Source organism: Thunnus maccoyii, chromosome 19, assembly GCF_910596095.1.
Source record: "Thunnus maccoyii chromosome 19, fThuMac1.1, whole genome shotgun sequence".
NCBI lineage: Eukaryota > Metazoa > Chordata > Actinopteri > Scombriformes > Scombridae > Thunnus > Thunnus maccoyii.
In genome coordinates this window covers 3,815,658-3,841,443 of record NC_056551.1, presented here as the reverse complement: position 1 = coordinate 3,841,443, position 25,786 = coordinate 3,815,658, and the positions used below count along the sequence as shown (strand labels likewise).

At 39.1% G+C, this 25,786-nt stretch overlaps 1 protein-coding gene across 1 annotated transcript; it reads left to right on the top strand.

The window, feature by feature from the left end:
• Positions 1–92: 92 nt before the first annotated feature.
• ccni (cyclin I) lies at positions 93–20,070 on the top strand. Its single transcript, XM_042395726.1, has 10 exons — positions 93–343; positions 2,097–2,256; positions 10,016–10,150; positions 11,911–11,985; positions 12,224–12,364; positions 12,912–13,040; positions 13,266–13,367; positions 15,992–16,157; positions 17,198–17,424; positions 17,590–20,070. Exons 2-10 carry the CDS (start codon positions 2,143–2,145, stop codon positions 17,830–17,832), a joined length of 1,332 nt encoding a protein of 443 aa, XP_042251660.1. The 5' UTR covers positions 93–343; positions 2,097–2,142; the 3' UTR covers positions 17,833–20,070.
• Positions 20,071–25,786: the final 5,716 nt, after the last annotated feature.

The following is a 25,786-nucleotide window of genomic DNA, read 5'->3' as shown; positions in this document are numbered from 1 at the left end:
AAATAAAAAGTACATCATACAGTATGCTCATATCAATATAATGGGAATATTCCACAGAAGGTATGATTGTTTTATGCTCCCGTTCACCCTAGAGGTGGGCGGAGACTGTTTCTTTCTCTCTTCCCCTCCCAGTCCCTTCCTCGGAAGTAGACGTATCTGTCTATATTCCCCTTTTATTTTTATATTTTTGCAACAACCCCTTTTCCCCAACAACCAGCCCAATGGACGCCAAGATGGACGACTAAACCGAAGAACGGGTCCCCGATTTCAGCCCGTTATTTATCCTCGGAACTGAGTGGACCGGATGAAATCCAACTGTGGTTTTCTCCGCTTCGCAGGGGAGGTAAGGCTTGGGGCTCCGTCTACTTACTGGATCTGAGGCAGCCATTTAAATGTCCCAACACACTCCAACTCCTTTAATGTAACACCAACTGAGAGTGGTGAACCAACGTTTTCAGTATTTAAAGAATATTATCACATAATATGTATTATTGCTCACACAGAAACGTAGCAGTTTACGACGCCAGGCTGTGAAATTAGCTCTGTTCCAGGGAATAGTCGTATTCGGTACAATAATGGAAACACTTGATTAATGCACCTGCTACACGGGGCTCGGTGATTCCCGAATATGTGAGGGGTGAAGGTAAATTTCACCCCGTCACCCTTCAGACGGCGACTGATGTGGTTGCAGTTAGCTAACGTAGATTTAAAGCTATATAGTTAGCCAGTGTTTCGGTTTAACAAGTGACCGTGTTAACTGGTGACTCTCAGCCGAATGAGTCGTGGTTGTCGGAGTGACGGTAGCTGTTGAAAAAAAGCGAGGAGAAAAGCCTTTAATTTTACTTTAATTAATTTTAAATACATACTCATCTGTCTGTATTATCAACGCTAACCGTTTACGTAAGTTAAACTGTCCTCAGCAAGACGCATTCACCCCATAACGTTTCTTATTATGTGGAAAACATACCTTTACCATATCATGTGATTCTATACTGTTATTCTCATAGCCCATATTCAACCAATTAAACTGTGTCAAGTGTCACATTCCTCATAAGACGCTAGCTGCTCTTCTAGTCTGTATTTGTCCCCACATAAAAAGTAACTTTAAGAACGCTCCTTGTTGTAAGTCAGAAAGGACCAGACGAATATATACTGAATTCATTTTAAAATAATTTAATATTTTAGGAGAACATCTACGTGTTCTGCTCGTGCCGTCACTACGACAACCAAGGACGCATGCTGCTGAGAGTCACCAGATAACACGGTCACTCGTTAAACCGAAACACCAGCTATAATGTAGGCTAAGTTTATGCTAAGTAAGTTAAGCACAGATATGGGGTCATATGGGGTTTCTTATACTAAGCTCCTGTCTGCTTGGGATCTGTTTGACTGCACATATAAAACCCTCAGCATCTTCAATCCCTGAATAAAGGCCGTTTAAAACCAGCTTTCCTCTGACAAGGTCCTCATTCAGCTTTGCATGCACCGATGTTTGTTTCATCACAATAACAATTAATCCCTATATCATAGACAGAAATGTCTGTTTTGGTTTTGGTTGCCCAAAATGACCAAATACATCCCAGAGATATTAAAGGGATAGTTACCACAGTATAAACAGAATACCAAACTCTGACAGTTGAAGAACATTTGTTTAGTCACAGTATACTGTATACCCTGTCATGTTGCCCTCTGCTGCTTTGTTCTGTTTGCTTTTTTTTCTCTTTGTCTTCTCAATCCCTCGCTAGTGGAAGGAACATTTTCATGCATCATCATGCAACAGTTTCATCTATTTGTGAAGCTACATAACATGATGTAATGATGTAAAAAACACCCCTTTAACAAACGTTTTCTTAATTTTTAGTAAATATGAAATCTCATTTGTCTCTTGGTCACTGAACTATAACTTAAGTACAAAACATTAAGATTAAAGAGAATCTTAAATCCCAACTATTAATAAAAAAATGTTGTGTCATTACATAATGTCAGCCAGCACTGTCACAGAGCATTATTTGTCTGTGTAAATCAAGCCCACCTGTTCTGGATGGATGTGGTGAGTTGGAGTATGTGCTGTTCTGACGTGCTGTGTCACTGTGCAGGTAGCTGTATCCAGTGGGGAGGTAGGCTCAACCAGGGGAGGGAAGAATGAAGTTCACCGAACCCTGGGAACGCCAGAGGCTGTCTTTTCTTCTGGAAAAGGCCGCCTCTAGGGAAGCCAAGATGTGGAAGGTCTACGTGCCAAAGAAGCCCTCCTCACAGGTGAGGATTCACATCTGGGTGCTTCTATTCATTAAACCGTTGGACGGATTCACTGGCAAAACACATCTAAACAGAAATTCGTTCAGGAGTGGCAGTTTGGGACTGTAATTGTACCTTTGATCAGCTGCAACCACACTGTTTGACTAAGGCGCTGACTTCATTTAGTAGTTTGGTGTATGTCACACACAACCAGATTTTTCAATTAAGTTCAACCAAGTCTGACAGCAGAAAAGGTTTCAGTGACCAAAAACCGTAGATTAGTTTTTTTCTGTTTTCTTTTAATCTCTAAAGTTACATCATGCTCTCAACATGGCAAGCTTGTTTTCTTTGTTATGATCACAAAGTAATTACATCACTGCTGGGTGAAAACAATTGGTCACTTTGTCTTATTATTCTGAGAACTTGATATAACACGTTGTCCAAATCAGTCAGAGAATTCCACTAGGGCTGCTACTATTGATTACTTTATCATTATCAGTAGTAGCAGAATGATTGTTTATTGTCAATCTCTAGAAGAAAATTTGCAGTACAAATGTGTTTGTATGGCAGTAGTCTGTCAAGTTGAGACACTGAAGGTTAAAGTAGTAGCTGAAACAGAATTACTGAAAGAAGATGAAATGGCAGTTAAGAGTGATTGATTTATTAATTGATTTGTTTATTCAAGTGTCAGGCATCTTTTGTGGTGCCCAGCCCATATGGGCTTACAAGACACTAAGCAATAACCAGGATGGCCACATGACAAATCATAATGTACAGTTCCACAAATTCAAAAGGAGTACATTTCAAAACCTTCAGTTTACATGACAGAAATGTTATGTTAGTGTTATGATGGATACAGTTGTCTCTGTTTCAGCTGATGTGCGTTTTCTATAAATCTCACCAAAACAAAATTGTCCACATTAAAAAGGCGACTCGACATATCAGCTTCAGACAATCAAAACAAATCAGGATTTATCAATTGAATCTTTTTAAACAACTAATTCCTGAAGTCACTGTACAAAGAACAATGGAATACAAAATGAAATTCATCCTCAACAACACCAAGATCACAAAAAACACATAGGAAATGTCGACAGGAGCTAAAGTTTTAGTTGAAGCCCTGAATAAAATTAAAGAATCAGTTTAAGTGTAAGTTCTGAGTGAAGTTGACGTGTTAGTTGAAGCTAACTTACGTCTAACATCCACATGCAGCCCAAAATTTATGACCGTGTACCTCGACAAACCAGCGAAGACGTCAGAATATGCAGACAATAAGTGTACTATAGACAGAACCGCGTCAGCTTTTGGACTATATCCACACTTTAAGTGCTGAATGAAGTTGAAGTCCAAGTGCCGAGAGGACATGAATTGAAGTGTAAGTGATTAAAGCAGGACAATGTTTCAGTTGAAATGTACGTCCTGACAGGAGTCGGTGACAGTTGAAGTGCTGGCTGAGGTCTAAGCACAGAAATCACGTTTAAATATCACTGGAGTCTGAAATATTAGTGGAAGTGGAAGCAATAAAAGGAAATGAAGTGTCCTTTCAGAACTTCAAAGTTCTTCTTCCCATCTTGTTTCAGGCCAAATTTCAAAGATGGTAAGACATAGAAAATTGAAGATTTATTTGAAGGTGCTACAGAACAGTAATCTGCTAAATCCGTGAGGTTTTTGGTGAAACTGGATTTCTTTTTGTCAGTTATTAGACTTTTTTGTCAGTTATTAGACTGCTGTGTCTGAGACACAGCAGTTAATAATGTATAATCATGAAGCAGCAGTGTAGCAGACACACAGTGAGTCACTAAGCAAAGACTCCACTGACACAAGTGTTTTGTGTTTCATACACTGAGCTCAGCTGGTCTCACCCAGTTTACGCTCCTCAGGACACGTCCTCACATGATGTCACAAACATTTTGTCTCATCACACCCCTCGGGCACACCCTCACATGATGTCAGATACCTGTGAAATTACAGTAAACCTTCAATTTTACTTTGAATCATTCAGTACTTCTTTATCACGTGAGTTATTTTAGTTCCACTAATTCATTTTGTCCTCTGTTAAGTAGCTTTAGTTGCAGGTCAGCTTCTGGTTCAATTCAATTTTAGTAAGATGTAATTTAGTTGTAAATTACCTCTAATAATGATTAAATGTATCATTCATTATTATTACTTATCAAATCCAAATGATTGATAAAAGTTATTAATGAAACAAACAATAATTGACATGTAGTACATTACATTTAAAATAATATGATAAGAATTAGGAGTGTGTGCCTTTAATAAAGCTATTAGCTTGGTCACCAGGTTCAGTAGAGCTTGTTCCTCTGTGTTAGGTCAGGTCAGCCCTCTCTGTGTAGCTGTGACAGATTTTGTTTCTGCAGTCTTTTTTTTTTTTTTTTTTTTACAACACAGCCTTTATCCAGTAACATGTTAAAGGATTTCTTTTTGCCTGCTGGTGGAGGTGTTCTCTCTGGTTTCATGGTTTCACCCTCAACCCCTGTTCCCCTCTCTGGTAAATACATAAGCAAAAAGAGTCTAATGTCTGCTGAATGCTAATACTGGTGTCCAAATACACCTAAAGGGCACTGTGGTGGTAGTTTTGTGGTCTATGTTGTCGTGCAGTATAGCAGGTACACTAAATGTCTTAAGTCTTAAAATGAACCTGCCCATGTTTAACTGTAGCGTCCAACAACAGGACTTTCTTTCAGTTAACAAACGCAATAATATTACTATAGTGGACATCTAGGTGAAGATTTAAATGGTTTACTGGCTGCATTAAGAGGCCTTTTTCACAGCAGGCGTTTTGACTCGTCACAGTAGGAAAATCACAGGTGTTACTAATAACAAATAATGTGTCGAAATGTCTTCTGTGAAACACTATGTCGTAGCATTGGATCCACATTTACCACCTTATAGTATTGTTACTTTAACATTAGCTTACCATTTTTATAACTGTCAGCACGCTGGTCTGGTCTGTCTGATTGTTGGTTTATTTGTCCATTAGTCCATCTTTCACATTATCAATTAGTTTTCATATGTTTACAAAAGTTTATAATACATTTTATAATCTTAATCTACATTTTTAGTGTTACTTTTGTCATGTTTTGTTGGTGAAAGTAGATTGAAAAACTACTTGGTGCATTCCCAAGAAATGCTTTAAGAAATTTCCCACTATCCTCCATTAGTACTGTTTACAGTGCAGGACAATATGGAAGTTGGTGTTTTTGTATTCATCGTGCATACACCCTGCATTAGTACTGGAATATTTTTTTGCTGGATCATTTCCTGCATGAGACTTGTTGTGGTTGCTTCCTCAACTTCCCATGAAGTAGCCAAGGGAGCCCTATCTCATCAAGCTAATCATGCTAATTGAGCTAATAGGATTGACACTTGGTCACTAATCTGTACATGAGAAACCTGTAGTGCTATTATATTTTGTAGTCTCTGGACAGTTTATCTAGAAAATCAACATGATTTTTGCTGCTTCAGCTGTGAAAGATTCTCATCACAACGCTGGTGGAGAATCAAGAGATGTGTTTTAAATGTTGACGATGGGGGGTTTGTGCTTTAGTTAGTTCTCTTTACTTTCTGCAGTCATGTCTTTAAAATTTCTCAGATCTGTGCTCACTGTGCATCTCTTGTTTTTTACCCTCTTCTGTTCTATTTCTGTGCCTGACACTGTTGTAGCTACCTGCACTTTTTCATATTCACAGCTGATGTAAAGATGTAGCTATTTAAGTTAAATGGAATTAAGACAACGGTAATCTCTGACTGTTAATCCAGATTGTCTGCTGCTGAGTCACTGCAGTACGTTCATGTTTCTGCCAGTTTAATTTGGCTAATGCAACACAATCGACCTCCTCTTGTTGATCTGTTGTTGTTGGATACATGTTGGATCCCAGAGTGCAGCCAGCTTGGCTCAACAGGCCAACCAAGGTTTTCTCTATCCAAGCACTACTTTTTGTTATTTTCCAGTGCTGATGTATTCATTGGGTCTGAACATGTAAAAAAAAATAATAAAAGGGGGATGTTTTGCTGAACATTATTAACCAAGACCAACCTCTCTTTATCTTGGCCTTGGACCTGCCAAAATCATTCATAGGTTTTTGCTGATAATGAAGAGGCCATTATAAGGCTTTAAATGACAGCACTGAGGCAGTTATGACGCCCATTAGTGCCTTTTGCTGACTTAGCAGGCATGTAAACTGAAGTAAGAGGTCAAGGACGCAATAGGTCTCCACAAAGCCATATAAACATCAGCAGTGTGATGTTTTTTATAGTTGAATTGAAAGTTTAAAAGTGGTCATTTGCTCAATGTCACTGCATTCTCCATCATACAGACAGGACATGAAGGCAGCTGGTCAGCTTGAGAGTTGGAAAGCTGAGCTGGCATCCAATATATCATTGATCAATTATGTCTGTACATCTGCACCATAGACCATCTTTAGTCCAAGAAATAATCATTTTAGAAAAGACACTGACTTCAAATGATGTCTGGTTACCTGTTGACTTGGTTCTAGTTTAGGGCTCCAGAAGATGGTTGTTTGCCTACTGAAAGATCCGCTAGATTGGAGTAATTTTGATAGACTAGATAACAGCAAACAACTTTTTGACATATATGAGTAAATCCACAGTATCTAGATGACCTTCTTGAAGTCTCTGGATATTGTCCTGTGGATGGCGTCGTGTGGGGACTCTATTTTTTGCTGAGCGACCTCAGCAAAGAGAAACCTGGAAGGGGTTGATTGGGAAGAACACCCTGCCTGTTCTGAACTTGAGTGGTGCTTTGTTAATGGACTCCTTTACTAGTTACGGACTGTCCATAACAAATCGACACCACTTTGTATCATCAGATCTGATGAAGAGCTGTCAAATGACCATGACCTGGTTTGATTATGTGGTGGGGAAGGCTGCCAGACAAACCTGGTAAAACCAAACATGTAGTGATGGTAAACTAGAACATTCTGGCTGAGGACCTTGTCCGCTAGGTCTTTGAAGTTTTCTTGCATTCTTGGGGAGGTTGAGGACATGATTGATAGACATTAGCAGTGAAGGAGGCCGGAGGAAGCTGCGGACCTGAAATGTCAACCTTGTCGGGCTGTAGAACGAACACTTTGTAGATCTTTTTAACTTGACTAACACACCCTCTATAGAGGAGGCAGACTCACAAAACTCTGACAGCGTCATAAAGCTCTACAATGACAGGGCACCAGGAAGGAATGAGATTAAATGCTCAGTGCTTGTTGTTAAGCAAGCTTGTTTGACACACCTCCTCAATGTCATGTGGAGGTCAGGGACAGTGACTGGAGACTGGTAGACATGGACGGTGGTGCCCATTTTTAAAAAAGGGAAATGTAGACTAGGCTCCGGTTCCCCTAAACTTGTACAAGACACTGGAGGGACTACATATCCCCTCTAGCATTCACATGCCAGAGGGGATATGTAGTCACAGCACATGTGAATGCTTCAGGATCCCCCAGCCAGAGCTACACAGCTAGACTACCTTGCTTGGCTTGCTGCCACAGTGACATGGAAAGTGGTGGAAAATTGGTGGATGCCACTTCGATTTTGTCTATTGTCCAGCAGCAGAAATGGACTCAAAGTGGGCCAGTTGTTTTTAGTTTGGAGTTTCGAGCAGAGAGGCTGAACAGTGTCAAGTTGCAGATTAGTCAGGGTCAGTTGCATTCTGACCTTTGACCCCTGCTGCTAGTCCACTGTTACACATTCTACTCCCTCAACCAGCGATTTCAACTCTGTAACAAATCAGGAATACAAAATTATTTATTTGAATGTTGAATATTTCAAAAAAATGTGTTACCATATCAGTGACTACACATACAAAAGTGATTACGTATAGCCTAACCTTTAACCTTTGTTCAGTGTGGTCTTGCTGTGTGGTCCAGAAAATCAAAACCCCATGACTATCCAAATGCTGTGACCATTTATCAGTGGATTTGAAGTTTTTCTACCTCAGCATTAATTCTGACATGTAACCAGCTATCATATGGGAGCTCTGAGGTTTTGTAAACCTACATTTGGTTGGTAGAGGAGTAAGTGTTTGGTAATTTGGTGTTGGGAGCCACTTTGGGCATGACCAACTATCATTTATCTAAAACCTCTTTCACAAACAAATGAACATGTATTCAAGCCATGATTGACCCATTCATACTAGACTGTTGTAATTTACTGACACCAACATAAGGAGTCACCACCTGACCTCATGTAGTTCTTGGGGGTATTTTTTGGTCAAATATTTCTCTCTCAAACACCCATTTGCCATTCAGAAACTTTTTTTCCCCTTCATTCCATATCATTTATATTTTATAGCATTTAAAATGAAGAAGGATGCAGCATAATGAGTGCTAATTCTAACATTTTTACTGTTTGGATTTGGAATAACATAATTTTCAACAGGTTATACTGTATAATGCAGATTTGCTGAGACGAATATGTAAGATCATCATGATTTTTTTCACCCAGTCCAATTGCAGACTGAGTGGTGTTACCTCATAGATTAGATAGATTGAAAGCTGTGCTCCAGCTTTGGTAGCAAAGGTGAATTATATCTACAACCTATTAAACCCAGGTCAGATAAAATGTCATAATGAAACTAGTGTCAGACGCAGGTTATCCGCAGGTCACTGTTTTAAAACCCAGCTCAGCATACTGAGTGTGCAAACTAAAAGGCTGTAATTGTCATAAAACTTAACCACACAGTATCATATATCATATTTTAATTGCGTGAAAACCTATGTAAAAGAAATGTCAGTTGCTTAATTATTTCAGCTGTCAGACGGTGAACAAATGGAATTCCCGGAATGTTTCTGAGCAGATTCTGTGGTAGGTTTGGTCTGGTCGTCCAGCTGGTTTAGGAAGATCCTGTTTTTCTCTTTAGTGGAAGTATGTCAGTCACAAAGGCATCCTTGATCACTAAATATCCAAAACTAGGTGATTCAGCTGGATTAGTAAATCCTGTTTGGCCCTGCAGTGGAAACCAGGCCAAGCGTTTTCCTGAAATAGCGTTGCTGTGTTAAAGACAGAAGAGACACTTCTCTGGACTCAGGGTTGATTTGTTTGTTTGGAGGTTCTCTCTGATCTCTGTCCAGAAATAATTCCCCTTGTCTTTACTGTAAACCGGAGTTTTGCTGTGGGATGGTTAGGTATAGATAGAAATGGCAGAAGGTAGTTGTTTTTAGTAGTTAGATTTTGTTTTTGACTTACTTGTTTCCAGACTTGCTCTCTTAGGCCTAGCCTAGAGAAGAAATTGTTAAAAATGATTTTTGATCTGATTGATCATATCTAGCTGTCTCAACAAACTTGTTTTCTTGAAACAACAAAACATTTTTTTCTTCATCATGAAAAAACCTTCTGTCTCTGTGACCACAGCAAACTGTCAACTGATCACACATGATCACAGGAAAATAAAATGTATATGTTGAGATCACAAAACATCTTTATCAAAAGCAACAAGGACCTGTGGAAAGATCAACTACTAGTGTAAAATAAATTGTCTATAGGTGGTTTAATATTATATATAATTATCAACTTTTTTACTCTTGGAAGTAGCATTTGTAATAATTAATAAATCAGGCATTATTGGGTAAATCTGCTCTAGTTTAGTTATAATGAAAACACAATTATTTTCAGCAAACACTATGATGCCTTGCTAGGATAAATAAGTATGATTGCATATTTGATTGTCCTCAAGAGAACAGATGGTCAATACAGACACCCTCTCGGTCCAGCAGGATGAGGCTGTTGATACTGTTGTCGTTTGTTGTAGGATACAGACATCTCCCCCGCCCAGCGGGACGAGGCCGTGCGCTGGCTGACGGAGCTCCACAGCAAACTGAAGCTGTACCCAGAGACCCTGGTGTTAGCGGTTAGCATCCTGGACCGTTTCCTCGCTCCCATCAAGGTAAGTAAATACCAGTATGTACGGTAAATTATTTAAACCTTTGTTTGTTATGTACACAAGTCATCTGTTTAAATATGCTCAGACAGGCCCTATTCCAAAATTAGAATTTGTTTTTATAATTTTAGGGGCATTTAATGCCTTTAGACAGCGAGTAAAGAGATGACAGAAATTGAAGGCAAGGGAGATTCAACAAAGGTCCCCATCAAGATTTGAACCAGGGACATTGCAGTTCATGGTCGGCTTCTTAACCTCTTAGCCACAAGGGCGCCCCTAAAATTTCAGATTTTAATTGTGCAGGGCTTGGATGCATGGTGGTAGTTGATATTCCAGCTTCAAGATTAATATCCGAAGAGAAACAAAAGGAAAACAACCCTCAGACTAGACAGTCACGTTAATGTCAGTGGGTCAGTGGGAGGTTCTTGATATTTCTGTCTTTGAGTCCCATCGCTGTGTTACTACAGAGCAGCTCTCTGTAATGCCAGCCGACTGGATGATGAAGAGGCTTTTCTCACAGCTCCCCTCACAGCTGACACTCTGTGTTCACATAGGAACAGGAAGTGTCAGTTCTGTGTGTCCTGACGGGCCAGGATGTCCCTCGAGTGTTTTTAGCTGTGGAATGAAATGTTCCAGGATTATCGGGAGCTGGACTCAGTGTGTGTCTGATAAGATGTTTTCACTAAGAAACACTGTGACTGTGTGTGTGTGTGTTTGAGTTTCATACCTTACTTTCTTTGTGTGACAGTAAGCTACAACCTGATCAATAAATACAGTAACTGTTGAAGTAGACAGCAGACTGCTGACTCAGGCTTTCTCCCCTCAGGCCTGTACAGAAACGCTGATTCATGTTTTGAACAGTCTGAAAGAAATTGCGATGTAGGCATTAATAACCAGTGCAGTGCTGTTGAAGTAGATATTGATCGATGCTGCTTTGTTACAAACAAACTAAAGTGGAAAAATGAACTAGAATGACTTTTTGCGGCTTTAATTTCTTCATTCTCCATGCACATCTGTGTATGTGCCAGCTGAAGACATGAGACAGCAGCCAAATGTGCTCTTTAACATGGTTGTATTTGAAGGATTTTTGATGATATGGATCATCTTTTGTCAAATAAACCATAACAGATTCTATTTATCATACATGAACTAAAGTTATGATGGTTCATGAGTCCACACAATGTCTACTAACATGACAGCTTCTAACACTATGAAGACCATCATTTAGAACATGTGAGCTCCAAGTTGAACCACAACAATGGTCCCTTTTTACATTTTATTTTTACCACCACAGTGCTTTTAATTGATATGCATAAAACTCTGCAATGTTTGTTGAAAGGAATATGAGTAAATTTAACTCTGGGTTTTGGTGCTTCTAGTCAGTCTGGCGCAGTGGAAAAGTATTTTCCTTTGATCACACTCTGTCACGTGAAACAGCTGTCTTGAGCAGTCGGTACTACATTTACATGATAGCAAGACCAAGAATAGTTTTCTGGCTGCCAGTATGGAGACAGTTGTGGCTTCGACATCAGCTGCAAGATCTTAATAAAACTTGAGCAAAGGCTCAGAGCTTCTCCACAATCAAGACTTTAAAAAGGAAAGCAACAAACTGGTTTATTGCTCATCTTTATACTACACATAATAATAGAGTCATTGAAATTATAGGCAATTATAGGCAATAAAATTATGTCTTCCAGCAAATGTCAGCTTGATTCCAGAACACTGGTATAAACATTTTATTGATTAATTGAATTGTGTGTCCTCAGGCCCGTCCAAAGTACCTGCGCTGCATCGCCATCGCCTGCTTCTTCCTGGCTGCCAAGACCTGTGAGGAGGACGAGGTGAACACAAACAACACAATACACACAACATAGACTCACACACACACAGACAACAACTAAGATGCAACAAAATAATATGAAAAGTTGACTTTTTACATATGTTAAAATGCAGGTAGTTGGAGTTTATTGCATCAAGGGTTTAGGTTCAGTGTGGGGTAAGGGGTTAGGAGATGTGTTATGTTAATATGTGTCCTCACTAAGATAGAAGTACAAATGTGTATGTGTTTGTCTCTCCTAGTGTGTGCCCTCTCTGAGGGAGCTGGCTGCCTCCAGCAGCTGTGGCTGTTCTCCATCAGAGATCCTGAGGATGGAGAGGATCATCCTGGACAAACTGAACTGGGATCTGCACACCGCCACGCCGCTGGACTTCCTGCATATCGTATGTCTCTCTCGCACACACACACACGCATTAACACACCCTCACTGCATCTGACATGATCTGAGCTACATTTAAGGGCCTTCGAAGAGAGAAAACCTAAAAAAAAACCTTAACCCTAACCCTTGGGGGACTACGGATGCAAATTAGCTTTGAGCTAACTCCGGTGCAGTGCATCTTTAATGTTTAAAACTGCACACTGTCCCAATCAATAAATCAAAAGTGTTTCATGTTGACAGCTTTTTAAGCGGTTCAGCTAGTGACACCTGGTGGCAAAAGAAGTTACTGCCTGGTCTGCATTTGATCAGCTGCTTTCAATTCTGAAATAATTGAATTCAGTGAAGAATTGTTCTCTGGATTAATTTTAACTTAACACTGAAAAAAACATTTACAGGGTGTCCACAGACCCAAGTGTGACATTCTACATGTGTTCAAGTTACTCTAAACGTACTTAAATTAATTTCTTTACCAGTCAACTAAAGGTTTACAGTTAAATAAGTCTTGTAATGATGACTGTTTTTCTCTACTTCTTCTTCTTCCTCTCCCACAGTTCCATGCAATGGTGTTGTCGTGTCGTTCTGGGTATTTGGACTCCATGTTGGGACTGAACCGTTCTCAGCACCTCGCCCTGCTCACACAGCGACTATACCACTGTCTGGCTGACCACACACTCATACAGGTACACATATAGTGATGTCACAGTGATAAATCTAAGGGATACTCTGTTTTAGATCTGGAGGCTAAAGCTAGATTTATGCTTGATGCAGTGTCCCTGGTGCGAGGGTGCGTGTGCCAAAAATGATGTCATTGCGGCTTTCGCATCGAGCGTGAAGGCTCGATGTTCTCTCTTGTTCTCTCTTGTTCATGAGCACTGAACAGGTTTGTCCCTTGTGTGCTCCTGTAGCTCAGAGGATCCATGCTGGCCTTGGCCCTCATCACCCTAGAGCTGGAGACCTGTTGTCCTGACTGGCTGGCTCTCACCATAGACCTGCTAAAAAAGGCACAGGTACGGTCTATACATCTCGATTTCATAATTAGGTACAACTCGTGGCCAATCAGAATTTGTAAATGCTCAGGGTGGATCATGTGACAGGAGCAAAGAAACAGAAGTATAAATGGAGAAACAGCAGAAAGCTTATATTGAGCTTCTGTGGAGAACCAGGGTGACGAACACAGGAAATTTGATTTAGTTCCTCGAAATGGATCAACATCTGTCATAGAGACGTAGACACTTTGAAAACAGAACAACACTGACATCAACAAAAAGACACATGAACAGTGAACATGCAGCTTCAGTGCAGAAGAGGAGAGACATGGGATAAGATAAGTTTTTTTATATCAGAGAGCAAAAACACAGTAACTGTATGAGTTTCTGCTGGCTCCTGGTTTAACCCCTCCCCCTCTCTGTTGGCCAACACAGCTGTTTAATATGCAACCAAAAGTCAATAAGTCTCGTTGACACATTTGTCCTTGAGCAGATTGTCACTGACTCTGTCCCTCAGCAAGGCAGTGAGTGTGTGGACCCCCCAGGTGGCGGTTAAACACAGTTAAACATTATCCTTTTGAATGCTCCTTGTTTTGTTTCTTCATATTTTACTGTTCTTGTTTTTATGCTTTTCTGAAAACACTTAATGGAATTTATTTGCCACTAAATTTACTGATCACATTCATGCTCTCTGTGGGTAAATTATAGGCAAAGGTATGGGTACATTATATAAGTAATATAGAGTAATAACCCAGTTTGCTGGATTTGTCATATAATTTAATTGCTACAGTTTGATTTGCACTATGAGGCAGGTTAGCAGGATAAAGTCTTCCACTTGTACTCTAGACACCATCCCAACCAAGCTGTTTAAATCCTGTTTCCATGGAGTCTCCCGAGCAACAAAGTATAATTAACTCTTAATTTAGGCATCTTCCCCGCAGGTGCACCTTCAATGGTAAAACCTCTCCTCAAGAAATCCAATCTAGAGTACTGGGAGCTAAACAATCACAAGCCCATTTCTAATCTACCTTTCTTTGGTAAACTTTTAGAGAAAATTGTTTTTAATCAACTTCTTGTTCATCTAACCAACAGCGGCATTTTAGAAAAACTCCAATCTAGTTATCAGGCAAACCACAGCACTTCTTCTTCCTCTCCACAGCCCTACTGAGAATTAATGTGGATGCAAACAATGTGGCTGTCCTTCTTCTCTTAGACCTCAGTACAGCATTCGATACAATCGACCATGAAATTTTAATTGACATACTTGAGAAATGGGTGAGTCTGTCTGGCTGTGTTTTAGCTTGGTTTCAGTCTTATTTAACTGGAAGACAGTTTTTGGTCAGCCTGGGTGCTTATGTACCACCATATTGAATATGGTATTCCTCAAAGAAGTATTCTCGGCCCAGTTTTGTTTTCTAGACTGCCATTTGGAAACATTATTAACCATCATATCAACCATGTCAATTACCATTTCTATGCTGATGATACACAATTGTACATCTGTCTCGCCAAATGACCCCAATGCACCACATGTTCTCATTGACATTAAAGTATGGATGCATAAAAACTTTTTAAAATTAAATGAGGAGAAAAACTGCGCTCAACACTTGGTTCTCTTAGCAAACAGATTAAAACACACATCACAAACTTGCGAATGAGTTTAGATTCTGATTTAAATATTAATTCTCTTTTTAACAAGGCAATTAAAACATCCTTTTTCATCTCAGAAATATTGCCAAAGTCAGATCTTTTTTAAGTCAGAGAGATGCTGAAATGTTCATGTTTTCATTACTACCTGTTAAACTATTGTAATTCCCTTTTTACTGAATTACCTAAAAAGTCTATTAGAAAACTACAGCTAGTCCAGAATACTGCGGCCAGAGTCTTAACTAAAACAAAGAAAATGGATCACATCACCACACTGCTTCAGACAATGGCTACCTGTATCTTTCAGAATTGATTTCTCTGAACTTTGAAGTTCTTTTACTTGTTTATAGAGCTTTAAATGACCTTACTCCTCACTACATTAGAGATTTTCTTTCATCTTATGTTCCAGCCAGATCATTAAGGTCCTCCGCTGCTTCTCTTATAAATGTTCCTAATGTGTCCCATAAAAGTACTGATGAGACAGCCTTCTGTTTTCACGGCGCACACTGCCTCTGGATATAAGAATGGCAAGAAAAGGAAATTAAGGAGCTATCTTTTTAATCTGGCTTTCAATTTTAATTTTCAGTAGTGTTATAGCTTTAGTTTTTAAGCTTTAATCATTGGTTTTTATATCATTTTATCCTTGGTGTTTATTTTATTTTATTGGCCTTTATTTGTCTATTTTCAACACTTTGTTTTATTTTGCTTTTATTTTATTGATTTGATTGATGTTTAGTTTTGTCTGTGTTGTTTTAATCCTGCTGTGTGAAGCAGAGAAATGTCTGCAGCCTGTCTTGAATATTGAATGTGTGTCTTGAATGTGAATCTTTTGATTTTGGTTTGTTCCTTCTATCTTGCTAAAATAAGATTATTATTATTATTATTATTATTATTGTCGTTGTAATTAATCATTATTCAGGGGAGTTCTTTGTCTCGCTCCCTCCTTCCTTGGCTACCTCTCCTTCATCCCTCTGTCCTCCTCTTCCTCTGTCTCTTAGATCGACAGCTCTGAGTTGATTCGGAGTCGAGAGCTCGTGGCTCGTAGTCTGTCCACACTGAGAGCTTCCCTGCCTCCAAACACTGTCTACATCTACCAACCCCTGCAGAGCCAAACCACCCTGCAGCCTCCGGTCCAGGACCCCTCACTCCCCTGCTGCACACTGGGTATGTTTCATTTATACCACATTTACACAAAGTAAAAACTTCTATCTGGTATTATTCAGGACTAAACCACCAGTGTGAAAAGTAATTAATATGATAATATTATATTAATATATAAGGAATTAATATAACCTCAATTAATTATCCAGCAAGGTTCTATTTAGTTAAGTATGATTTTCAGGTATTTCCATGCATTCATACATACATGAACATATGTGGTATGATGTCTACTCAACCATTAAAAGTAAAAGCAAGTTGTGCTTTCTCTAAAAATCAAAGCAGTAAGACAGTAAGCAGTAAAAAATGTATCTTTTTTTCCCCTGAAAGGTTCAGTAAAGAATGAAAAACCTTTTAACCTTTTTATAGGCCTGTATATTTGTAGCTTTTCACTGGTGCTGTAAGATTAAGTGGGGAATGGTAACACAATCAAAGTATTTATGTGAAATTGATACATTTTCAAATAATTCAAATACAAATCATTTAGAACTAGAACTGGGCTGTTTATTTCTGTTTCCAGTATCTACTGTATATTCATTGTATTTTGATAAGAAATCTCTCGTCTTCCTCCATGTTTGCCTGTTGTTTTGATCCATCCAGTATAATTAACATTTCCACAAATCTTTACATTAAAAGCTGAACAGGAAGGGAAGGTTTGTGCTGCTGGAAGGCCTTTAATTTGAAATATGTGTGCAGGAAGTGTTGAGGTTGTTTTTTTTTTTTTACATTAACTTAACAGCAATCAGAAAAACAGCAAAGTAAACAATTACATATATTTTTAAAGAATGAAAACAGTATTTGGGATAAAAGGAAGACAGTGGTGAGGATGACATGACTGTTGTTGTGCTGAAGGATGTTAGTGATGTGGAAATGTACATCACACTGAATTTACAATGTGAACTATCTGACTAAGTAAGTAAAGTAAGTAATGTTTTTTTTACTCAGCCTTTATATGTTTGTGCCGGCTGTTTGAATACCAGCAAATAAACTTGAGTTAAATACAAAAAAAGGCATTCAAGTATTTCCTGTAACTTTCCTCTTCCCAGGGACCATCACCTCCACCACTGAGTCTGCCAGGGACCACGCCCACATCACTGCCCCCCCTGCCCAGCCACAGACACCTGCTGGTGGGGAAGAGGGGAGCCAGCAGTCCTGGCAGCCCTCCTCCACGAACAGCAGTATCCCAGCTCTACTCTCTCCACCCAAACACCCCCGCCATCTTAACCACCTGCAGAGGGTCACGCTGCGCAGCAAGGCCTCCGCCAAGCGCAAGGTAACACCACCTATCTCTCTTAAATCAACTACATGTTTGAGAATCGTTTAAACTTTCAGGTTCCAGCCTCTTCGATGAGAATAGTTGTCGACCGGCATTTTTCTCTATTTTCTGACCTTTTTATAGAGCAAACAATGAACTGTGTCTGTGTGTGTGTGTGTTCAGGTGGAGGAGATGGAGGTGGACGACTTCTATGACGGTATCAAGCGCCTCTACAACGAAGACGTCACCACCACCACCACCACCGCCGTCCAGGAGGGGGCAACACCTGTGATGGGGGCGATAACAACAAGTGGAGGAGGTGGAGGAGGAGGAGGAGGAGGTCTGGGTGTCTGCAGTGTCCTGTTGTCCCGACAGGAAGGCAGCTCCTCCCCCTGCCCGCCTCTGCAGCCAGTCAGTGCCTCCTAGAGACCAAACCTGTTCACCAAAACCACCTTAAACACCGACATCATCTTCATATTTCACTTTCAGATTAAAACCTCCTCCTCAAACTTAAAACCGATCACCACCGTTTGATCGGATAGTGACGTTCAGGCTGTTGTTTTTGCAACGTCAGTGGGCAACTCCCTCAGCAACACAGTCAAGAGAAACGTTTTATTCAATGTTTCCATTTGCATTAAAAAAAAGCAATATTGAGGCAGCTCCTCTGGAAACGTCACACATTACGGTTGCCAGGGCAAAACGTCTTTTACGTCACTGCTTTTAATGAAACGTACAGCAAAAGAGGAGGATATTGATGTGACACGCATGATGTCAGTGTGGTAAGACGGTTTTGGTTTTCGGTGCAAACGACCCCAGTGCCCCCCGATCTGTTCAGCTGCCCTGCGGTCAGTTCCCATCATCCCCTGCAGCTGGAAAACAGAGCCCAAAAAAATTTAAACATTCAAAAAATAAAAAACCTGCTGCTGCTACTATCTTATTAATTATATATTTGTTGAACACAAATACAAAAGGTTTAAAAAAAACTATAAATATAAAAAGTTTCCTTCAAAAAAACCTAGAATTGACTTCTCTCCCCCCAGTGTCTCGCTCTCTGTCCTGTTATGGAATATTCTTGGAAATGTCATAGTTTGTCAACTTATATTTGTTGTTCACATCTTAAATTCTTTACTTTGATTTCGTATATTTATGTTTTTATTCTGTCCACTTTTTCATCCCTGCATGTTTTCATCTCTATTTATAACTTATTCCTAAAGAGTCTAAATCAAATGTATGAATGTTTCTGTATAGATGATTAACTGTTACTCGCCCAGATAAAAAAAAAAAGGTAGTTTTTTTTTTTTTTTTTTAGTGAAGTGCAATTTGATTGTTAATAAGATGCTAATATAAACATCCCTCCTATTAATCCCTATGTTTCTCTTTTCGCTCTCAGCTTGTTGTGACGGCTTGACTGAATGAAAGTTTCTCAGGTTGCTTTATTCACCCACAAACGAAAAAAAAAGAGTTTGAAGTTGCTGCTTAAATCTGGTTTCCTCGTGCAGGCGTCTTGGCTGCCAAATGATAATTTTACTGTTTGTTTTGGAGCCCAAGAGCAGCTGTGGTTTTTGTTTTTGTTTTTTTTTTTACAACAAATCACCTGACCTTTACATCACAGCTAACCATGCTGATTGTGGTTTTAATTATTTTTCCTGCTGTTACAGGCAGCCATTGGTTTCCATTCATTTCTAAATAGTATGAACGTAAAGTTGCAGTCTTGAAACCTTCTTGAGCTGTGGAATCATCAAGTGCAACAATAACATAACTTTGACTAAAATGTCTGTAGACCTGATGTTCACTGTGATGATTACAAACCTCACGCAAGTTTCAAAGAGTGTGACCGTACAAATGCCAAATGGAAACCAATGGATACCTGACACTGAAAAAATAACCAAAACCTGTACAGTCAGCATTTGAAAATGGTCAACAGAAAAGTAAAGTATACACAGTCTGTAGCTAAAACTCTCGGGATAACAGGCTTCTGTAGTTCATCTCTTTGGGTTAAACTTGAGATTATTCTTTCAGGGTAAAAAAAAAGAGATAACGGACAAATTAGTAACCACAGCCGCTCTTGATGGGTGGTCTTAACCACAGTCTGTTGCCATAAACCCCACCCATCTGGCACTCCTGAGTTTCAAACAAATGCTGCCTAAAACTCTGAAGGGCTTACAGTACTTGTTGTCTAATCAGGGTCCCGTCCTTTAAACCTGGTTTAACTAATCCAAACTAACATGATGTTATCCTGCTGATTATGATCCAATTTACTAGATTATTTGAATGCAGACACACCAAGACTTGTTTTTTTTTTAATAACCTCAAGAAGTCTTGACCCAGCTAACTGAATAAAGACTTGTTGCTATGACAACCCTGGTAAAAATCAGACTGCATGTGGTTTCTGTGTTGAAGCAGCCAGAAGGAAATTAAAGAAAGAATTAAAAAGCATTTTAATAGTAAGCTAAGAGACAGAAATGTGCTTTTGGAGTTGGAAAATGAGACTAGTGACAATCTTCCCAACGCGCTCTGTTTTTATCTCTGGAAGATCTGTTTAATCTATTATTCTTAGAAAAAGCTCTGTTGTTCCTGCTGTGGGAGCTGCTGGTGGCTGCTCCAGGTCCCTGAACGCACCGCGGCACCAATAAATAAAGAGAAAAGAATATGAAAACTGACAAACGGCTCTTTGTCTTCATTTGCCTGTTCATATACATTCACGTTTACGTCGTGGATAAACAGTGGCGACCTGCAGAGAGGAAGTCAGGGGTGAAAGGTCACAACATTCAAAGTCTGTAGATGGAACAAGATGGATGAATAAACAGGTGGTATATCAAAACCCAACAAATAAATCTAAAACTATCTGCATGGATTTAATACAATCATACAACACACACATATTAGTATATAATGTCTCAAATATGCTGTCAGTGGCAGACAGTTAAGTTAATATAAGATATTTCCTATTTGAATGTACTTTTTTGCAAAACTGACATCCCTACATAACGATCAACCTGATGTTCAATAAGACAGTTATTACAGTAACTTACGTAAAGTAAAGGTACAACAAATTGTGTTCATTTGATGCCACATTATGTTGTTATTTAAGCTACTTTTAACTATGTTTGTGTCCATTATATGGATACATTTCCATCAAAATGACAATACAGCAGATTCTTAGTCACTGCTGCTGTGCCTGAACACAACATGTTAACATTGCAGGTATCTTCCTCGTTCAGGCAGAAAGCACACTGACCTGCAGCAAGAGGCTTTGTTGATTCAAGGAGCTGCTAACTGTCAGCTCATGCATCTGAAATGCATCCAAGCTGTCAGTGTGTGGTCCTGTCTATGTACTATCACCTATCAAAATAAAACGTGCAATAAAGCATGATAAAATCATCAAGAATTTCAGCTGTATTGCCAATCAGGTTACAGAATCTGATGGTACACCTGTTACATGCTATCTACCTCCACCTCCACTCACAAGTGTGTTTTTCTATCTTCAGTTGGATGTTATTTTCTTCTCTGTGCAGAATGATTTATGTGCAGAGTTTGTTTTCACATTCATCTGCTGAGAGTCTCTCTCTGCTCATCTTAAATCTCAACTAGTTTAGAATCAGGGTTTCAGTATGCAACTCACTAGTGTGATGTGGAAACTTGAAGCCTCCAGCACAGACACTGAGAATTAACTTACCGGTAATAGTGAAGCAGAAGGCATCTTGTGTCAAGCAGTTAAACTTTTGAAATGAAAAATAGATCCAGAGATTCTGGAGTTTTCAATGAGGGAGAAGGAATAGATGTCATTTTAAAGATTTTAATGAGATAATTGATATTTTTTTGTAGAAAAACCATATCAGATACAAGTTATTATTCAAAGCAGAGTATTTCTTGCAGTCTTAAGCATATCTGGAGGGGATCTTTAAGGACCTGTGGCTCTTGGAGGCTCTTGTGTTCTGTCTTTTAGCCAGCATGCAAACCTGTTTATCACAAACAGATACTGGAGGATTTGCAGTGAATGACCTGTTTGTGGGAGGATTGTAAACTCCACCAGATGGTGCAGTTGGCTCTACAGGCTTGTCTTCTTTTTGAAGAGAAAAATGTAAAAACAAAAGGTAAAAACCTGTCCTTTATTGCATAACTTTGGGGGGAAAAACACTGAATTCTGTAAATGACTGACTGCAGTAGACATACTGCAGTGTTGCATATAGAGATTATTATTCATTTGATTATTTCATTTCTTAAGTATAAATACTCTAGTCTAAGAATACTCCATTACAAGTAAAAGCCTTAATTCAAAATGTTTCTTAAGTAAAAGTATTAGCAGCAAAATGTACTTAAAGTATCAAAAGTTATTATAGTATATTGTTTGTCTTTATCACTAACAAATACACATAGTCCATCAATGTGGAGCCAATTTTAGATACTCTGGGTAGATTACTAGTAATAATACTGCATCTTCTTGCCTCTTCTCTTCTTTTTTCATGTCCAGACAAATATTTTCTTTTTTTCCAGACATCAAGAGTGTCTGTCTGACTCTGTGAAAGACACACTGGCAGGATCTTCAACAGCTGCTTACTCAGTTCAAGACTTCCACAGTTCAACAGCTTGTTTTGTGTTTTCAACACTCTGTTTCACAAGTAAGAGTTCAGCTCCTGTCAGCAGCTCAGGTGCAAAATGTAACTAGACTTGTGTTCTCTGCTTTTATCGAGGCAGCTCAACACGCCTCCTCATCACCATGACGTCCACTGATGTGTAGACTCAATATTTGGCTACATGATATATTTTTCATTTATTTAAAGTGAGCAGTTGCCCGTTTATAATTAAGATTAAAATGCCTGATTATATTAGTTAAAACAATCAAACAATTAGTCGATCAACAGAAAAATATGATAATTGATTAATAATTGTAGTCATTTTCCAAGCAAAATGCCAAACTAGCTTCTCAAATGTGTGAATTTGCTGCTTTTCTTTGTTATATATGTAAACTGAAAACTTTTGGGATTTTCCCTCGGAAAAAACCTGAAGCTCTAAGAATTTGTGATGAGCAGTTTTTTTTATTTTTTGACATTTCATAGACTAAACAATGAATCAAAGGGAAAAAATAGTAGTTTAATTGACAATGGTAATGACGGTTAGTTGCAGCTCTGGACCTTGACTATGACCTTTACTTGCTCACACTACAGACATTATTTCCACTCGGTTGGAAATACTTGGATATTTATTTAAAGTATAGTAATTATTATATACAGCTATTCAAGTACAGCTACTCATTCATATTCACATCCTGTAAGTGCAGTGAATTAAGATCTTTGCTCTACTGACCAGTTCTGCTTTAGAACCACACACTTGGGGTGGAGCTGAAAAAAATAAATATATGCAAATGTAGAAACACTGAGTGATCCTGTCACTGTGTCGGGATAATTAATGATTAAATAATGAAGTTACCACTGCTGTGCACATATTGTTTCTGCTGCTGTGTGATGCTGCATATATTTATTCAACTCAAAGGAAAGAATCGTGCATACAGCAGCTGTGGACAACAACCAGAACATCAGTGCTGATTCAACATTCAGTGACGTGAACATAATTGCTAAGACTCATCAAGCTGTTACACTCTGTCTTCATCATGTTAACAGCTGTGTTTTATGGGAAATTGTGGGGGAAGGTGAAAAAAATTCAGCGAAATTCAACTTTTATCAAAGCTTTGTGATTTTGGAGAGGACTAGTGTATGTGTGTGTGTGTGCGTGTACATGTCTCTGCCAATGAAAGCCGCTTTAATGTTTATGGATCAATGTCAGTGCTGACATGTGAACACAATGTAGTGTTCTGTGTCCTGTGTGCTATATTTTTCATATAGCAGTGGTTTCCTTTTATTTGGTGTGAGTTTTATTGCGAGGTTTATCCAGAGGTGAGATGGCCTTTAGGGGGAAATGCAAAACCTGTTGCTAGGCAACTTAAAAAAGGTATTGTGAGGTAATGCAAAGTTACTTTTTTATTACCTTCCTCTCTACCAATCTATCTCGTAGGTGCTGAGATGATTCAAAGAATAAGTGAAAGCTTTGACCTGTTGGTGGTGCTAGAGGAAAAGTCAAGGGACCAATAAAATTATAAGAATTAAACCTCTGGACAACATGAATATGCACCAAATTCCATGGCAATCCATCTAGTTGGCTAGTTGTTGAGATATTTCAGTCTGGACCAAAGCGGTGGACAGACAGAGTCATGCTGCTACTATGGCTAAAACTCATGCAGATTTCTTGTCAACAGAATGATCAGTTGTGGAGTATGGTTTGCCATCAACCTGACTGACTAAATAGTATATTATTACACTTGCCTATATATTGTGACTGGAGCTTTTCTGTGTCTGAGAAACATTTTTGCTGGTGGTGTTAGATACTGGTGGCTTTCAGATCAAGCAATCTGTTCAGCTTGATGGCAGACAAACACATCAGGGCTCCTTGTAGCTCACTCACAATACAACACAGAAGAAACATCAGTGATCACTGATCACTGAAGGTTTCAGAGTGTTAAATACATACAGATAAACAGCAGAAGTGTCCCCCTGTAGAAGGCATAAACTGTTAAAGGTTTTACCCATTTTCATCATTTTGATCATTTCTTATGTGTACACTGACTGTAAAGTTACTGTCAAAGCATGCAGTCAGTGAGGATTACTCTGGTGCAGGGCACAGTGTATTATTCTTAAGAGACCAGGGACCACATTACACCCTGTCTAGTCCATTTTGATTAATTAAGATAAGAATTTTCTTCATTGGCAATAAGACTGTTTCACTGAACAAATTTTGACATTTGACAGCAGGAAAAGCTCAGGTGTAAATAATAAAATGAATAATGGCTGAATTCCATTTAGCTGCTTAAGTTTCAGGGTCCTTGTATTGTTCATGTTGGATCACTGTCATGGCTTACTGGGACACTTGAATAGAACAGAGACATTGTTAATGTTACTAGTAATACCTGTGCTTTTCATACTATGACAAGTTTAAATGTCTGCTGTGAAAAAGGCTTGTCATTGTTTTTCTCTGGACAGTTTATATGGTTTTAAGAGACCCCAGGTATGTATGTGGCGGTACTGATTCCCCTTGAACATAGATGTTCTGTAAGAAGTCGGAAAACCAGCTCCCAGTCACATAAAGAAATAAAAAAAAACAAATAATATTCACTTGGAGAAACCTCACAAGGTGTCGCACAATGTGAAACATCCCCTTAATGAAATAATGCCTCTTCAATAATTATAATGAAATAATGCCTCTTCAATAATACTAACGAAAAAATGCCTCTTTGATAAGGATAAACAAATGCCTCTTTAATGTGTATAAAAATTAAAGCCTGCGGGTATTTAGGCTATCGTGGGGCAAGCACAACTTCTTGTACGATGGGCACTAGGAAACCAATGCAGGACACTTGGTTTATGTTATGGTACTCCCTCAAAAGGTACCCTCACATCAGAAAGAAAAAGACCAGAAAGAGGACACAAAAGGGCCTGAACAGGCCAGAGTTTCTGTCTGACAATCTTTTCAAATGAAGTCTGCAACCAGTGGAGGAAAGAACAGAGTGACCACGGTGTGCAGTTTCTCTCCTCTCTTAAACCCCAGAAAAAGGGTGTTGTCACACCCGATTGGCCGAGAGGGGAATGCACCCAGCTGCTCTAAATCACCACCTGGGAGCCAGTCCCCACACTCTGCACACAGGTGATCTGCATAACCGTCCAATCAACCCAGACATGCAACTGTCCGAATTCGGAACAGGGAGACAGGGAAATGATAGCAAGTTCCACAAAAGGGTGACTGCTACATGTAAAAGTGTCATATTAGGGTTTTTTTGGCCATGCTTATGATGTGGCTTTATGGATGGCAGTGTTGATCAACCACTTTGATCCACACTGAATATTTGATGTCCTAAATCCTGCTGACTTCTGTGAATTTTTCATCTAGCACCATCAGCAGGTCAAAGTTTTCGCCTGTTCAGTTAAAAATCTTAACATCTTCTGGAAGGATTAGCCCCAAATTTTATAGACATTTATATTATTCACATGAGTCATTAGGTTGGGCAAGGCAGAGTTTATCTGGTGCATGAAGGATAGACTTTTCCTACAGTTGTTGCGGCCATCATAGACCTGTTGAAGGCTGAAGACAAATGCATTTATGGTCTCCATAGTGCCAAAAAGCTTTGAGAGTGTTATATACTGCGTACATGCGTAATGCAAGTGATGCAAGTTATGAGTGCAGGTACTGTGTTGTTTCAGTCTGACAATTTGGGTGTTGATAAGTCAGATATCAGCTGAGCTATTATTCTGTTGAAAAGCAAACACTAGCTTGAATGTGAGGCTGTGGTGGCTTTTACAGACCACAACTGGTAAACCTTCCTTAGTTCTCTGCA

Excerpts from the sequence above, each read along its gene's own strand:
- ccni (XM_042395726.1), top strand. The coding sequence starts at position 2,143 with ATGAAGTTCACCGAACCCTGGGAACGCCAGAGGCTGTCTTTTCTTCTG. Across the intron at positions 13,041-13,265 it reads CTGACCACACACTCATACAG|CTCAGAGGATCCATGCTGGC; the intron begins GTACACATATAG and ends GTGCTCCTGTAG. Across the intron at positions 16,158-17,197 it reads ACTCCCCTGCTGCACACTGG|GGACCATCACCTCCACCACT; the intron begins GTATGTTTCATT and ends TCCTCTTCCCAG.